The sequence below is a fragment of the Protobothrops mucrosquamatus genome, unplaced genomic scaffold (assembly GCF_001527695.2).
Source record: "Protobothrops mucrosquamatus isolate PMUCROS unplaced genomic scaffold, P.Mucros_1.0 scaffold508, whole genome shotgun sequence".
Classification (NCBI taxonomy): Eukaryota; Metazoa; Chordata; class Lepidosauria; order Squamata; family Viperidae; genus Protobothrops; species Protobothrops mucrosquamatus.
This window is the reverse complement of record NW_015386823.1, coordinates 219,892-237,304: the sequence shown is the minus strand read 5'-3', so window position 1 is coordinate 237,304 and position 17,413 is coordinate 219,892. Positions and strand designations below refer to the sequence as shown.

The window sequence follows — 17,413 nt, the reverse complement described above, 5'->3', positions numbered from 1 at the left end:
AACTATATTTTTATTTGGGATAGAAATGGGTTTTTAGTTTTACATAAATCTGTATACCCCTCCACCCAGAAGGATTAATTTCCTTTGAAATAGATAGTGCTTAGATGAACTTTGAGAAATAACTGAAGATTACAGTAAAGTGTGTTTAGTCAACAATGTATGATGAGAATACTTTATTTAACCAGATGTAATTAAATATCTATTTCTAGGAAGCTGTTAAGATTCTGAAGTATGGCTGAAGATGCAAAATCACCTGGGAAGGATGAATTCTTTATAATATTTCAGGTATCTTTTGTCTTCTCTTTACATCTCTTAATAACCAATGGTATATAGAAGCTTCTCGATGCTCAATTGACGCCCAGAAACAATTGTTTTCCTGTAAAAAGCTGCTATTTACTCTTTATGGGTAAGGGTGAACAGCTGAATGACAGAATAGACCAGTAGTGGCGAACCTATGGCATGCGTGCCAGAGGCGGCACTCGGAGCCCTCTCTGTGGGCACACGTGCCGTTGCCCCAGCCTTGCCTCCCCCGCGATCCCTTCCTCACCAGCAGCCCCCCTGGAGGAGAGTTGCCCCCGAGTGTGGCCCACACGGAGCAGTGCAGCGAAGGACATGGCAGCCAGGCAGCGTAGACAAGACTCTGCCCTCACGCCCCATCGCACACAGTGGATGCTGCAGGGTGCGGGCAGAGGGCATGGCTGCCATGGCGCTGCTCAGCTGCCTAGATGATCTGCGGCGAGCCATGGAGGCGGTGAGTGGCCCTGCGGGCAGGTGGGGTGGGGATGGAGCAGGGGCGGGGTCAGTTTTTGGGCGCTCGGTCTCTAAAAGGTTCGCCATCACTGGAATAGACCCATTATAATACATTTGGGTCCATTGGGAAACAGGGAAGGCATCATCAGAAAAGTCAAAATGACCACCAATGGTGCAAATGGCACTCTCCCTGTTTTTTTACATGCATTACTCATGTGACCCATAAGGAATAGCTTCAGCTGCACCATTGTTGCTTCCATCCTGACTTTTTTAACCATACCCTGCATATACACCTGGAAGGAAGCCCAGAGATATCTTGTAGGGGAGATGGACGGCATAGAAATTTAATAAATAAATAAGGGAGTATTTGGGGCAAGAGTTTGTAATCTTTTAAATTATTTTTATATTTACTGGAATACTGAGAATGTAGGAGCATACTTCGGCTACCAGTATATTTCATTGAAACCTCTTTCAATGCAACTAAACTTCAACTTAATATATTTTCCTATTTAATAACATCACCTCCATTTGGCCTAGATTTTATTTTAACTTCTTCCTCATCTCAACCTATTCAGTCACTTTTTTGATGTTAGATAACATGGTGCAGTAGATTTAGGAATCTCAATGTACTGATGACATTCCCTGGAAAGTTCTAGTTTAATTCCTCAGCAGTTTTATGTAAATGTTGAACAACATGAGGGAGAAGATGACAGTCTTAATGTAATATTAATGTTGGTGTCCATGTCTGAGTTTTAACAGTAGAGAGTAACCCTTCAACTGCGCCATCAGGACTAAGACAAATAAAAAGGAATGGAATTATTGCCCCCCCCCCAGCCAGTCAAACACCCACAAGACCAAATCCCATCAGATTTATAAAGGTTATCATGGTTGAAATGTAACATGTTGAATGTTTTTCAGGACAGTGGCATCATGCAGAGTTAAGCAAGCAACTATGATCTCAGGATTGTATTGAGAAAAAGGAAGAATCCTCTGAGAACAGTAAACATAAGGTGGACAGGAATAAAACGAGGACATCATTTAAAATTTCAAAGTAACTATCTGTTCTGTTTGGAATGAGATTTCTTTGACATAAAAATGCCAGTCATTTTTTTTCATTAAGAGTGGTTTTCCATGTAACAATGTTTAAAAGAAGTATGGCATTTAAGGAGAAATTTGCTACTTGAATAGGGGTATTGGGCAATGTGGCCAAACCAGGTTGAGGAAGGAATAAACACTGGAGGAACACCTGGTCTGATGAACCGAGATGCTAGAACAGCAATTTTATTGTTGTTCTACTGCTTTATAACCCTTGTATAATTTTTTCTCTCTCTCCCATCAACGGTGAGTTATTTATACAACAGTCTTCCTCTGTCTCTTTTAGCATGTTCCTTGGTACTCTTGTAACTTGAAATTTTGGATCTTAGAAGCAGGGTAGTACTCCATAATTGAATATTTTAAATTACCTAAGAGTAAAGGCTGTCTGCAATTCATGAAATCTTTGGGAGGAAAAAAAAAACGACTGAAAAATTTAAAAAAAATGTGCAGAAAGCTCTCTGAGAAAAATTGATTCAGATCTCCAAGATCAGAGATAATACCATTCTGGAATATCGTCTCTTAACCACATGAAAGAGAGTAGCCCTAAAGTACATGTTCCAATTACAGTTTCACGTTTATTATTAATTACTTTATGCTTCTGCAAGTTGTAATGTGGGGCTAAACAAATGTCTAGGCACTGCACACAAAATATTTCTCAGACCACTTCAAGTACTAAATCAAAGTACATATTCATCAGAACAAAATTACTGAAGAGGTAATCAAATTAGAGGTTATTCATAGTTATATTTTATTTGGACTCTTTGTTTTTAAAGGTTGGAGTACAGCTTCAAAACTGCATCCAGCTTTTGCCTGAAGAATCTGTCTTGAAACTTAAGAGCCCCAAGCTCCTTGATTCAGTATATTGCTCCTGTGAAACTGAAGAGGAAAACTGTATCTATATAAGAACAACACTGCTTGAATTGCATATTTATGAAAACTATGTAAACTTTCAGTCATTAAATGATTCCAAAATTATTTTTTGCTTTCTCCATCGTTTTTCATTTTTCTTTATTTCATATGTCAGCATTAAAATGGTGATTCCTATATAGCTCACATTTTACAAATCCCATTATAAGAGTAGCCTTGGAAGAATGTAATTACTTTTTCCATTTTAGTCACAAATTACTACCTTGTGTGTCCCTAGCTCCCAAAATTACAGTATCCAACAAAGTGCCAGCCTTAAAGGAATAGGTTTATGCTAGTATAAGGATATCTCTATCCTTGGTGCTGACCTTGGTTGTTTGCTTGCAGATGTTTACTTAATTAGGTAACATAATCAGTGCTTGTGTGGGATTTGCGTTGTTGGGTCTTCACACCTTTCTCTTTCGCAGTGAGAGATAAGCCTGAGGCACATTCCTTTCTCACCCCAGGTTGACATCAAGGGAAAATAATTCAAAGAACAGCAAGCAGATAGAAAAGGTGGATACATTATAGCTAAGTGAAAGGAGAAATAAGGCATCCCAAAAGGCCTCCCCCTTAGGAGAATGACAGAACCCACAGAAAGAACCCAGAAAGGGACAGAATCAACCCCTCCCAAATGGAAATGGGTTCTGACAATAGTTCTGTAGTGGATATGGGGAGGACGGTTTTTATCTATGAATACTCCAATTGGAGAAACTATAGAACTCAATGCTCTCACCTAATGTTTATAAATGCATGAAACCATTGGGAAAACTAATATTTGGAAATCTTGTCTTTGGAGCTATGAAGATTTGGATAAGGTCAAGGAAGCTCAAATACTACAGAGGTAAGAGTTGTAATTTGTCAGTAAATAATGTGGCAATCCAATAAATAACCCTGGTATTCAGAATGGCATTGTTCTTCCCCTGAAGTGCTTTGTGACACAGAGCTCTAGGATGCTGCTTCAGCACAAAGTGAACATTGTGACGGAGTAGGTACTTCACCCAATTTTAGCTAATGGATCAGGTAAGAGTCTACCTAGATATTAACATGCCCCAATTATCACCCAGCACAGTGATGTCAAACTTTTTGGGTTTGGAATGTCAAAAATTTTGAAAATGCCCAACTTTGTTTCTGTATCTCTCTCTCTCTTACACAGTCTCTGGCGTGTAAGTGGCACCCAAAGGTAATACCGAGGCAGCTCTTGACTCAACTTCAGTCCTTGCAGACTGCTGCCACTCAAAAAGGCTGCCTTGCTGTTTCCCAAAGCGCACAAGCCTTGGGAAATGTGATTGACCCATGGCCCAGATCTGCAGCACCTCGCTTATCTTCAGGTGATGTTCTCTGTTGACAGTCCCATGCGGCCTACCTGAAGCTGCATTTAGTCGCAAAAGGCTTTCGTTCTTCAAGTGGCTTTGGAGCATGCTGTTCTGCTGCCTCTGCAAACCATGTGAAAGCATGCCTTGTCACATGCTTTTGGGATGTCATGCAAGAGTTCACAGCTGTCTCATGTGACTGCCGGAGGCGCCAGAGGCCATGCGAAAATACATCCCATTCCATTCTACAGCTTCTGAAAATCATGCAAGAATAGAGCATGCTTTTGAGAACAGTTGGGTGTTGGTGAATGCTGGCACTTCACCCAAAACACATCATGTCACGGGTGTCCTAGATTCACCATCAGTGACCTAACTTAACGTGCAGTAATTTGGACTTCTAGATTTCTGGGGGGAAACACTCTGCCAGTATAAAGTTGCAGCAGTTTTGAAGTCGCTGCGTTGGTTATCAAGTCTTTGGGGCCCTATTTAAAGCGTTGGTCATTTTACCTATACAATACAGTACTGGAATAAACCAGCCAATGCCTTGGTAGAATTGACTCTGTCAATGTAGCCTGAACATCTAGTGAAGGGCTGCCAAGAATCCATTCTGTGTACCCCACCACACTTCTCGGCAGATGCATGTATACTTGATAGGCCTTCACAATGATAGCTTCCTCCCTTACAGACTTTCCAGAATAGAGTATGACCTCAACACATCCTGCATTTTGCAAGGAAGTAAAGTCTTACAATTCCCATTTTGTTTCCCTAGTTAACTGAATGGTCCATACCATGGGAATGTTTGCTTGTATTGGTTGGGGCGTTTTGCTCTATTTTGCCATTGTAATTTTTTGCCTTTTCTCCTCGGGGCAGGCTACAAGTACTCTTACATTTAATAAAATAAATTTACCACCTTTCAGTTTATTTTAAAAATAAAGTGTTGGTTCAAGAAGCAAGTGGAGATGTCTCAACTGAAACTCTCCTAAGCCATTACTAGGCTTTTGATTGTCCACCGCTGGAAAAAAACGATATTCAGAGTGCACAGAATACTGCTTTGAGAAGTGGCTGCAGGTTATATTTTAAAAACCCTCTATATGTGCTTAGTGATAGCCACAAATACTATTTTATGTGTCTGATCTGTAGTGGACACCGGAGATTTGAAGACAATCTTTATACAGTTTATTTTTGTAATGTTGAATCAGTCCCATCTGCTTCAAGGTATCAAATATTTCATTCTATGACTTCCCTTCAAAGGCAGTGATGGCCAGGAAACTTAGGAGGAATTTTTGTGGAATCTTTCCTTTGTATTGAGTTGTTAAGAGAAGCTGATGTGCCCAATAGTGACCTTAACAGTTACGTTGCCATTTAGCAGTTTAAGATTAAATATACTAGTATTTAATTTACCATTAAATCTTTCTATTAGCTATTTTGATGCTGTGACACTAAAAATAAATAGCAGAAGACGTAAGCTGAAGTTTGACTAACAAAAGTTTAATTTTTACACACAAATGGGATTTATGCACATCTTACAGTTTTATCTTAGAACCAATGTAGATTAGATCAGGGCAATAGTTTAATCATTTGGGGAACATTACACGGATGGAGTTCAGCATAAATCTATAAATATAATCCACCCTAAAAAAAATAGCCCAAATGTATCTGAAAAACTATTTTCTCCTGTACCTATTAGACCTAAAGAAGAAAACACGACCATTATTACATTACCGTATCTCTAGGTACAAATTTTGTTCCATACTTTCTAAATGACCCATCCTAAATTTCTCTTATATTAAACTTCTGCTCAGATAAATTAGTCACAGAAGTTGTTTATTAAGTAGAAATGTCTTTTTTTGTAACAACAATAGAAATTTATAGCTGGTTTTTCTTTTTTTTAAAAAACTTAAATGTAAACATCAAAATCAGGGCAAAATGTGAGCATTTATACACAATCAAGATACTTGTTCTTTTTATCATTCCACATTGTGGAAATGTTGGGCTGAGCCTTACAAGTTGAACTACAATCATTGACACAAATACAGCTATGACTACAAAATAAATCTCACAATTTTTTAAAGCAGTGTATTTGCTACATACGGGAAGATTCACATGTAAATAGCATTCAAACAAAACGAAGTGAGATTAAACAACACTGAATGTACCAGGAATTCCATACTTCTTGATGAGACTCAAATGAGGAAAAGAGTCCAATAAAATTGCATCATTCATTAAGTCATTGTAATTGCACTCTATAGGCAGCTATCAGCAGTTTAACCTGTAATGAACAAAGAGTCACTGACAAAATCTTTCCATCTCAAAGTATGAAATCCATAAGAGACAGCATATTAATAAATTCACAGTGTAATAGTATCTCATAAAATAGAGCATTTCATACATTCAATATATTTTAGAGGCATGTTTTTACACATTTTCATATGAAAAGACATTTTAGAAAAGCCACTCTTTATAAAGTGCTTTATAAAGAGTCAGAATTTGGCTTACATTAGGCATTTCATAACATTTTAGTAGGCTCAAAATTGCCTTGGGGGAATTTTAATATATTCATTTGAATAATGCCCTTCATTTGCAGTGCTCACCTTTGCCATTGGAACTTCTGCTAAACGTATGAAGAGCTTGTTAAGGCCTTGAATAGGACTGAAGGAATAAATAAAGTGACTATCCTAAAATAAAGAGGAAAAACAACTGAATTCATTTCACAAATATAACCTCTCTCTTAAGCCAGGCAAAATATAAAAGCAAAAAACAAACAAACACCTTTTAATACATGTTAAGCCTTGTTCACCAACTAAGCCTGTTACCGACTTGCATGGCAAAAGACCTAATGCCAACCATAAAAACTACACCACAACTAAAAGCACATGCAACTTCTAGGAGGCAGATATAAAAAGAAAAAGAATAGGAAAAGAAACATATAGTAATCTTGAAATTAAACAAGTTGTTTTTAAAGTACTAGTCTACATGAACTTTTAATATAATTAAGTAAGCCTTTTCTTAGTATTTTTAATCACTGGAAACCACCTTAAGATGGTTGGAAGTGCTCAAAAGTAGGCATGAGGTTTGGCATGGGCAGAGACTAATAGAGGAAATGTATGTGTAACTCCCAGTAAAATAAGCCCAAAGGTGAGGAGAGCATATGGCTGGATAAGACTGGCATGAATGCCCTAACAGGTATTAGCCTAGCCCAGGGATAGGCAACCCAAAAGACTCAAAGAGCCACTTGGACCCGTTTCCCACCAAAAACAAAACAATGGGAGCCGCAAAACCCTTTTGATATCTAAAATGAAGATAACACTATATATAATAAAGGTAAAAAGGATATATGCAGTGTTATCTTCATTTTAGATGTCAAAAGGGTCTTTCTCTATTTCTCTCCCTCTCCCTCCCTTTCTCTCTTTCTCTCCCTCTCTTTCTCTTTCCCCGATCTTCTGCTCACCTGGCAAGCTGGCTTCAAGCTGTTCTCCAACAAGCTGAAACACATTCTTATTGGGCTAGCTCAGGGGTAGGCAACCTCGGCTCTTTTATGACTCATGGACTTCAACTCCCAGAATTCCTGAGTCAGCATAGCTGGGCTAGCTAGCTCTCTCCTGCCCTTCCTGCTTCCTGCAGAGATGCAGCCAAGGCAGGAGCCCCGCCCAGTAAGCTTGTCAGCTGGTTGAACAGGGTGAGGCCACTCTCTTTTTTACACACACACACACACACACACACACACACACACACACACAAGCTCTGTCTCTGTCTCTCTCTGCAAATGGCAGAGGAGGCTGGGAGCCACAGGGGAAGGTTCAAAGAGCCACATGCGACTCCGGAGCTGCAGGTTGCTGACCTATGGCCTAGCCACTCACCTGTAAGATCCGCTGGGTAAGCTGCTCTTTCTGGGCAGGATGGCAGGCTCTGTTGGGCTGGGAGGGAGGGGAAAGGATGAGATGAAGGCAAAGGGTACCTCTCTATACTCGGAGCCAAATAACAGGTACGAGTGGCACCTTTCAAGTACTGCCTGAAGGCAGAACATTCTTTTGACTGTTTCTTGTTTATTTTTTATTCACAAATCCCTTGCAAAGCTTCTAAAGCAGGAGTGGGCAATCTACCCCGCCTCTTGCAGGCCATAATGTAAGTGGGACTGAAACAAGCAGTAAGCAGGGCCAGAGCCAAAAGTGAAAGGCAATGGGAATACCCATTTGCTCTCTGATCACCCTACTCATTCAGACATCTCCCTCCTCTCTGTCTCCCAGTTGCAGGATAGGGACAGACAGCAGAACTTTCTTGCACAGAGATTCTGAAATTAGGCCAACGGCAGGGCAAAATTTGCCCAAGGAGCCTGTTTGCCCATCCCTGCTCTAAAGGGTATTCTATAGCATATTTAACTGTACTTTTATAGCATATTTAACTGTACTTAGCTAAATAAAACTGCCATCTACTATCACACTAGCATCTCTGCCAGTTCTATTAAAGGTAAACCAAAAGACTCTTTATGTATTTTAGAGAGGGTTTTTTTTAATAGGAAGGAAACATTTACTTGGTATTGCATACCAAATTCCATCCCTTTCTCATAGAAAAATACAGTTAAGCTAGTCAGCAAAAAAGGGGGTAGTAAATCTATTCTAGCCAATTAAATAATATGCAAACTTTCAAATATGTTGAAAATCATTACTAGCTATTAAACTAAATGAAAATAAGAAGGGAAGCAATGATAAAGCATGATGTTGGAAAGAAAGAGCTACAGCTTATATAGCCTTAAGGTGAAATCTAGTGCTTATGTAATAAAGTTAAATAACGGGCTACTTGCTACCTGTTATGTGCAAAAAAGTAGCAAGGAATGCTGGGACAAACACAATAAATAATTGCTGTGTATAAAAAGATTAAATCTATGTGATGTGCATATGTGCACAAATATGCTTGTTTGGTATTTGTTGGATGGGGAGAAAAAGAGCTGCTGACTATGCTCAGTGCAACTGACCAATAATATTTACCAAAAGTATAGATAACAACTATATATTTTGACCAATAAGAAGTACAATTATTTAACTTTGATGATCTTCTATATCCCATTCTGAAATTGTTTTAGGTCCTCAGCAAAGAAAGATGTACTATATAAAATGCAGGATTGACACATTCTTCTTGGAATAATAAAGTTCATAGCTAAAAATGTACACTGTTGCCTTTTATATCCTGGACAATATGGAGTAGCCTTTGAGCTGAAGAATATTTGGTCTGTCTCAGAGTTTTCAAACATTAATTCTAATGAATAAGCTAAGATATGATGCTATTCTATTGCTTAAGAAATATGGCTGAGCAATTAGTGGATCCATAAATGTACAGTAGATACAACCATTTTAAGATACTATACATATGAAATAAACCATGTTTAAATTATTTAGAAATCTATATATGCAAGCAGTAGACAGGCAAATCCTTCACAACAAATAGGAGATATCAAGGATTGAAACAGAATATTTGTATGCAAAATATGAGCTCAACTACAGATTTTTCCAAATTTTCAAAAAACTGAAGATATTCCCCATAACATAAGATTCAGTTTGAAATGAGGCTTGATTCCTCTGTTAAAAGGATGAATTGTTAACTCTTACAAATAAAAAACTATACATTTCTAAAGATGATATACGTAACCAAAGAGATGAAAAAATTACCAAAAACACAGGCAGCTGGAATTTGTCATTTAAAACCACAGCTTGCACACTGCATGGTCCACAAAGTCGAGCAATGACATCATTCCCCAAAAAGTTCGCATGGAAAATGAATAAAAGAATCCCCGATCCTGTGGAAAAACAATGAACACTTCATTTCGAGAACATACAAGAGTAAAGAACAGCTCTCGCTCTTCCCTGTGAAAAAGTGATTAACCAATTATAACTAGTTTCTAATACACAAATAGATGGCAGCTTGAATTATATCTTGAATTGTATTTCAATGTTCTTAAGCCATGTAACTGCAAATCAGATCCCTTCTTTCATAACAAATGCCTAAATTTGATTCAGAAAGATAAACTGGAAAGTAAATGCAAAAAAGAAACATGAATTGATTTGGGAATCTTAAAGATTAATTTCTTTTTACATTCTGAATGTAGGATTATTAAATAAAGAACTTATTAATATACAATTTTAATGTAAAGTTTGTTTAAATAAGATCAGACATTTTAACTTTGGTAAATCCAATTTTTAGGATTATAATTCTGAAAAAATTATTTCCTGTTTTTTTCTACCATAATGCAATTTTATGCACTTGGAAGATTCAGATAAGCTTAACACAACTATTAAATATACTATATTGTCTCTCTCTCTTTCTCAAAAAAAAAAAGAATAAGCAATAAAACCTATCAATCTCAATACTTTATTTCTTTACCTATGCTACCTATTACCATCAGTAGAATATTTTAGTTTGACATGTTTTATTTATTTAAATATCTGAGCTGGTTGATAGCCCATAGGGTAGATATCACACCCTTAAATATCTGGATTTTCATTTCACTGATCAAATTTGTCTCCAAATACAACCTTCAGGCACATTCTGTGGGGCCTTATAGGTGAATTCTGAAGAATAATCTGGTCCCTCACAAAGCAGATGACATGCAATATCAAATATTGGTTCCATCAAATTAAGACGGGCTTCAAAGTATTCCCTGATTGTCTCTTCTGCCACTCGGGTTAACCTAAAATCAAGCAAAATTAAAACTTGTAATTGTTGTATTAGAAAAAGGGTCATAGTTCATTTTCAAGGAGTAATATTTTGCCAGTTGATGACCTTCTTCTATTCACAGAGGGCCCTAAAATATCATTAAATGGAAGGAACATAGAAGGTCAGAAAAAAAATTGTGTAGCAGCCCTCCCTCCTACCTCTCAAGACCACTATTATAAATCCAATCTACTTCTGGATTCAATATTTACAACTGAATTCCATAGCAATAGTGGTGAATATTTGTATTATATCTTTTCCCATAACTCTAAAAACTTCTGCCCTCAAAGGCCTTGTTCTAATTTTGTTGACACCTTGCACTAAAGATTATCTGTTCAAAGGGAGAAAATAGAGATTTTTATAAGCTAAGTCTTTTTCTTTCATTTTACCTCTTTTAAAAACAGTATTAAATATAAACACACAAAAGCAATGAGCAATAAAGATGACTATAAGAATAACTTCAATAAAAGTACCTCACTCAGACAGCCCCACTAATTCATTTTTAAAGAAGCTTTTCTGCATAGTAGCTTCTTCTCTATATAGCAGATAAGCAAAGTTCTTTCCCCCCCACCCCCAGGTTCCTTATATTCCTCTTAGTTTTTTTCCATGTAAAACACCATTCTTTGTCTTCTAGCAACTGAATATATATCTTAATCATGCCATGATTAAGCAGAGTGCTAATTACCCTGCCCACTGAAACTCTGGATTTACCCTATCAAAGCAGAATTCCACAGAGAATGCATGGATGGAGTTAGTTTTCTTTTTAGACATTGTTAATATGATATTTTTATTGTAGTGCATTGTATTTATTGTTTAGTTGGCCCTAATTGTGTTTTAATTTTGTAAAGTGCCAACACTCATTGCACTATGTAAATATATTAATCACTATAAATATACTAATTAAATCAAGATTTTAAAAATTAAACAATAGGCTTTATGAAAAAAAAGTTCTTCATATAAAAGAGCAAAGCCTGGATAAAAACGTCCGAACAGTAATTATAAAAAATTCAACTAAAATAGTTTATTACATATTTATTGTTACTTATTAAATTTATAAGAAGATATGTAAAATATATTTATTCACAAGAAAAAAAGTACTGAAGCAAATATAAATAAAAAATAATTTTAGGATTTTCTGGATTTGAAATATAATCCAGGTTTTGGCTTGCATAAAACAACTTTAAAAATCCTTCAACTTGAATCCTAAGAACTCATGTTAGAGGCCTAAAAATCCCTCACAGAGTGAAGCTATTAATAAAGGCAACCTCCTCCTAAAGGGTAACAGTAAAATAAGCATGCAAGGAGTCATCTAATTAAGTATTATATTAAAATGTTTAAGAAATAGAATCTTCCAATTAAAAAAATCTGACATCAACATTCCCCGATTCACTAAGGAAATTGAACCACCTCCAATGCAAGGACTTACGTAGCCAAATGACTCCTGAGGAGTTCGGACACTGATAAATTATTACACTGTTTGGCAAAGTGAAGAGCATTGCTCTGATGCTTTGATGAAATATTGCAATCAGCTCCACTTTCAATCATTAGACGGACGATATCGTAATTTCCTCTCTTACAAGCCTACATGTGAGAGTTTACCAAGAGATATTATGAAAAGGCAGTTAAAGGACACGCATATTTTGGAGTAGATGCTAGATACTAGTAGCACTGGATTTCATAGATTTACTGTGTAGTGCTGGGCCTGGAAATAATTCAGCAGCTACAGTAATACAAAATGCAGGGGCCTAGGCAAAAATGGCTACATCCTGATATACTTGGGACAAACCCCCTGCTCTAGGAGCTGCCCTGGTGGCCAGATGGCTTCTGGGTGTGCTACAACATGCTGCTTGTCTCCTTTAAAAGGCTCTACACCAGAGGTCCCCAACCTTTTGGGCACCAGGGACCGGTTCCGTGGAGAGAGGTTTTTCCATGGACTAGAGGGGACGTGGTTTTGTGTGCTGCCTGCATCCCGCGGATGGAACTTTGCTTGTTTATGCAGACCGGTTGCTGGCATGTCGCGGCCCGGTACTGGTCCACGGACTGGGGGTTGGGGACCCCTGCTCTACACATTTCCAGACCAGGTTTTCTCAGGGACCACCTTCTCCCACATTCATCTGTCCATACAGTGAGATCACATACAGGATCAATTCCCTCAGATCTGAGCTTAAGTTACTAAACATTAACTCAGTGTAGCATGCAAGTCTGTAATCTAGCAATAAATGTTGAGTTATCTTCAACACATAATGTTTTCATAACATTATACTTCATTATCATATTTGTTTTACCCCCAAATATGAACATTTCTTGTACTTATGAATTAACATGTAGGTGTAAATCTTATTTAATTCGTGATTTCTGTATTAGAATTTTTACAGAAAATTACTTGTCTACAAGAAAATATATCCAGATTTACCACTGTTCAAGTTTACTCAAGTGAACAACAAATACCTTCATTAATGCAGTTTCACCATTCTTTTGCTGCACATTCACATGTGCACCAGCTTCCAAGAGAAGGGCTGCAGTAGTTAGATTGTTCTACAAAAACAAAATGATTCACACATGAATATTTCAAACCTAAGAGAACATAGATAAAATGAAAGTAATGAATCCAAGATCTATACAAAGATTAAAACAAACTTATACTATGATCGGTGATACAAGACTTCTGATTTTCCTTTCTATTTATTTTTCCATAGAGAAAACAGAAATAAAAATGCAAGGTCAGCAGATTTGCTGCTATATAGTTTTATTTATTATACTAAACTCGTGATGAATTCTTATGTTACTTAAAAACATAGTTTAGGATTGCAAACCAGTCATTACATATTAAAAATATTATTAGATATATATTTGCATTTTCTTTCAAAGTAGAACTCAAAGTGACCAGCAATTCCTTTTCTATTTGTAAAAGGAGCACCTTTTTCTTTGCAGCAATACTATCTAGATCAAGGGTCCCCAACCCCTGGGCCACGTGAACGGCTGACCAGTGGGCACTTGTGCATGTGCATGCTGGCCTGCTACTTGTGCAAGTCGGGCTGCAAGTGCCCGTTGGCCTGCCGCTCATGCATCCCAATTCCCCTCTTCCCCCACCCCCAGCCATAAAGGTTGGGGACCGCTGATCTAGACTGCTTAGCACTAGAACTACAGGTAGTCATCAACTTAGGACCACATTTGGGACCAGAATTTTGATTGCTAAGCAAGTCATCACAGGACTAGACCCAATTTTATGACTATTTTTATTGTGGTTGAGCAAATCATCATAGCCGTTAAGCGAAATCACATGGTTGTTAAGGGAATCCAGCTTCCCCAATTGATATTTCTTGTCTGATACTGGCTGGCTGAAAATTGTGATCTCATTATCACAGGATGATGCAACTGGTTGTAAATGTGAGCTGGTTGCCAAGCCTTACGAATTATAATTGTGTGACTCCACAAGATAGGCATAAGATGCAGAAGGAACTTGACAGACTTGAACATTGGGCGCTATTTGACAAAGTGAAATTTAATGGTGAAAAAAGTACGGTTCTACATTTAGGCAAGAAAAACCAAATCTACAAGTATAGTATAGGTGGTACCTTGCTCAATAGTAGCAACTGTGACTGGGATCTCGGAGTCCTAGTGGACAATCATTTAAAAATGAGCCAGCAGTGTGCTGCAGCTGCCAAAAAAGCCAACACAGTGCTGGGCTGCATTAACAGAGGGATAGAATCAAGATCATGTGAAGTATTAATACCACTTTACAATGCCTTGGTAAGGCCACACTTGGAATACTGCATCCAGTTTTGGTCACCACAATGCAAAAAAGATGTTGAGAGTCTAGAAAGAGTGCAGAGAAGAGCAAAGATGATTAGGGGACTGGAGGCTAAAACATATAAGGAAAGGCTGCTGGAATTGGGTATGTCTAGTTTAATGAAGAGAAGGATGAGGGGGGACATGATAGCAGTATTCCAATATCTCAGGGGTTGCCACAGTGAAGAGGGAGTCAAGCTATTCTCCAAAGTACCTGAAGGCAGGACAAGAGGCAATGGATGGAAACTAATCAAGGAGAGAAGCAACCTAGAACTAAGGAGAAATTTTCTGACAGTTAGAACAATTAACCAGTGGAACAACTTGCCTCTAGAAGTTGTGAATGCTCCAACACTGGAAGTTTTAAAGAAGAGATTGGATAACTATTTGTCTGAATAAGGTATAGGGTATAGGGTTTCCTGCCTGAGCAGGGGGTTGGACTAGAAGACTTCCAAGGTCCCTGTAAGGGTGGTTTGATGGCTGTAACTTTGAGGACAGATTATAAATCTCTTTTTCTGAGGTTACTATAGCTTTGAATTGCTGTTAAATGATCAGTCATTAATCAAGGACTACTTGTACGACAAATAAATAGGTTCTAACATTCATTTCTTTAAAAAGGAATGTTTTTCCTTAAACAAATAAACAAATGTGGAAATATTAGAATCAGCAATTCAAGGAATAAGCATGCATTTGTGTAGCATGTACTTCAAATAATACAAAATTGTATTGTTAGCTGATAAATTACTGATCAACTACTGTATGCTAAAGTAAATGTTGGCTGAAAAAGATTAAGTAAATTTCTATCTCCCTATTCTTATATTTTCTATACAATGTTGATTAATGTTTTCAAGATGAAGAGAACACTGTCACTTAATGAATATCTGATGCTGCTTGTAGAAGATCCCAGATTTAATCTCAAGCTTCTTATTCAAGTCTACTTGGATTGGTAAAGAATGTAGTCTGAAAATGGAGAGGGAGCTGCTGCTAGTGAATATGAACAGTAAAGAAAGGTATGATTATTTATTTAAATTTCACACTTCTTAACAGTCATGATTTAGTAGCAATAGCAATAGTACTTAGACTTATATACCACTTCACAGTGCTTTACAGTCCTCTCTTAAGCCGTTTACAGAATCAATATATTGCCCCCAACATTTTACCGACCTCGGAAAGATGGAAGGCTGAGTCAACCTTGAACCAGTGAGACTCGAACTGCCAAACTGCTGGCAGTCAGGAAAAGTAGCCTGCAGTACTGCATTCTAACCACTGCGCCACCAGGGCTCTTAGTGTAAAGTAGCATGGTACTACATACTTTCTTGATAAAGCAGTCAAATTTAAGAAAACCTAGAACAATTAATCAATGGAATGGTTTGCCCTTAGAAGTTCTGGGTGCTCCATCACTGGAGATTTTTAGGAAGAGATTGGACAATCACCTGTCTGAAAGGTATCCTGCTTGAACAGGGGCTGGACTAGAAAACCTCCAAGGTCCCTTCTAACTCTCGTTATTCTGTTAAAAAGGTAAATATTGCAGAAAGTATACAACTTAATAGTAAAACTATCCTGTCAAGCAACAATATATACAAGACTACCAGATCAGCACACACTACACATACAAATGACTTTCACTTCCTTCAAAGCAGATTTATGCCACTCATTTCAAGACTTTCTGCTTACAGCTATAATTAGATCTTAGAATGAATTGCTGGTAGCCTGTTTTAATTTCCCTCTCTATCCCTATATATGAGAAACCTGCTACATATTTGCACAACTCTTTAAATAGTATTATGTCTTGAAACAAGGTAATATTCTTGAGAACACCTATGAGTTTGGCTTACTATGGAAAAGCAGTAAAAAAAAAAGAGATTAACAGTAGAGTTGATCCAATAATCTAAATAGTTAATAATCCAAAAGCATTATTTTAGAGGAACGAATAAACAGAAAAAGCGGCAGGAAACGGACCTTTTCAGCTGCATGAATCAATGCAGTTGTGCCATTCTTTTGTCTACAATTAACTTTAGCTCCTTTCCGGATAAGAAGTCGAAGAATGTCATCGTGGCCTCCTGCAGCAGCCAGCATCACCAGAGTCATTCCACTAGAATCCTAAAACAGTGATTTATAATGGTTGGTTATCAATAAAAATACCTTCCTAAAGAAGTAACTTTGATTATTGAAGAACAGATGTACAGCGTAGTTACTACAAAGGTAACAGCAAATTAACTGTGCTGAATCTGAAGAAAATTTCTAACTACAGTATTCTGCTGTTACATAAACTGACTACGTACAGCATACTCAGAAGAGTTACACAAGTAGAAAAATAACTATAATTTCTATATTTCTGAATTCAGAAGAGATATTTTGTGCTGTGTTAAGAATGAAAAGGAAAAGGTTTCTTGGATAATATTTATCATTTCTGATATATCAATTTTTCTGATATGCTAAAATGTATTTTTAAATAAAAATACATTGGCTGATTAAACTGGAACACTTTTTCAGATGAGTAATTTTTATTATTACAACTGATATACAAATTTGTTAAAGTAATAAATTGTGAAGCAGTCATACTGAAGTAAAGACCACTTTATGCAGTGTAAATACAAATAGATTTGTGTTGTAGAAATAATAATCTAAAAAATATGAAATACATTATCTATGATCCAGTATCTTTCAATAGCGTACTTCAGAAGATTAAATTCCTACTGTATGATTATAAAAAATAAATAATGTACTCTATTAAAACATACCTCCTGATCAAGATTATATTCTTCGTTTGAATTAAGTGCCATCTTCACCATAGCATAGTTCCCATTTTTAACAGCATCTCGCAGCTGAGCTAGAAAAGAAGCATTCACCAGGAATTAGTATGT

At 37.1% G+C, this 17,413-nt stretch overlaps 2 protein-coding genes across 2 annotated transcripts in view; one reads left to right on the top strand and one right to left on the bottom strand.

The window, feature by feature from the left end:
* PSPC1 (paraspeckle component 1) overlaps positions 1-2,807 on the top strand; it is a 53,011-nt gene extending 50,204 nt beyond the window's left edge. Inside the window, exons 9-11 of the transcript XR_001548896.1 lie at positions 210-285; positions 1,669-1,801; positions 2,619-2,807. The gene's annotated coding sequence lies outside the window, so the exon portion shown is untranslated. The remainder of the gene's footprint in view (positions 1-209; positions 286-1,668; positions 1,802-2,618) is intronic.
* Positions 2,808-5,547: 2,740 nt separating this feature from the next.
* MPHOSPH8 (M-phase phosphoprotein 8) overlaps positions 5,548-17,413 on the bottom strand; it is a 24,342-nt gene continuing 12,476 nt past the window's right edge. Inside the window, exons 7-15 of the mRNA XM_015816836.1 lie at positions 17,291-17,379; positions 16,509-16,649; positions 13,212-13,298; positions 12,190-12,344; positions 10,586-10,740; positions 9,722-9,849; positions 7,919-7,975; positions 6,653-6,736; positions 5,548-6,330 (exon numbers count right to left, since the gene is read on the bottom strand). Of these exons, the coding sequence (XP_015672322.1) occupies positions 6,289-6,330; positions 6,653-6,736; positions 7,919-7,975; positions 9,722-9,849; positions 10,586-10,740; positions 12,190-12,344; positions 13,212-13,298; positions 16,509-16,649; positions 17,291-17,379 (938 nt within the window). The 3' untranslated portion in view covers positions 5,548-6,288. The remainder of the gene's footprint in view (positions 6,331-6,652; positions 6,737-7,918; positions 7,976-9,721; positions 9,850-10,585; positions 10,741-12,189; positions 12,345-13,211; positions 13,299-16,508; positions 16,650-17,290; positions 17,380-17,413) is intronic.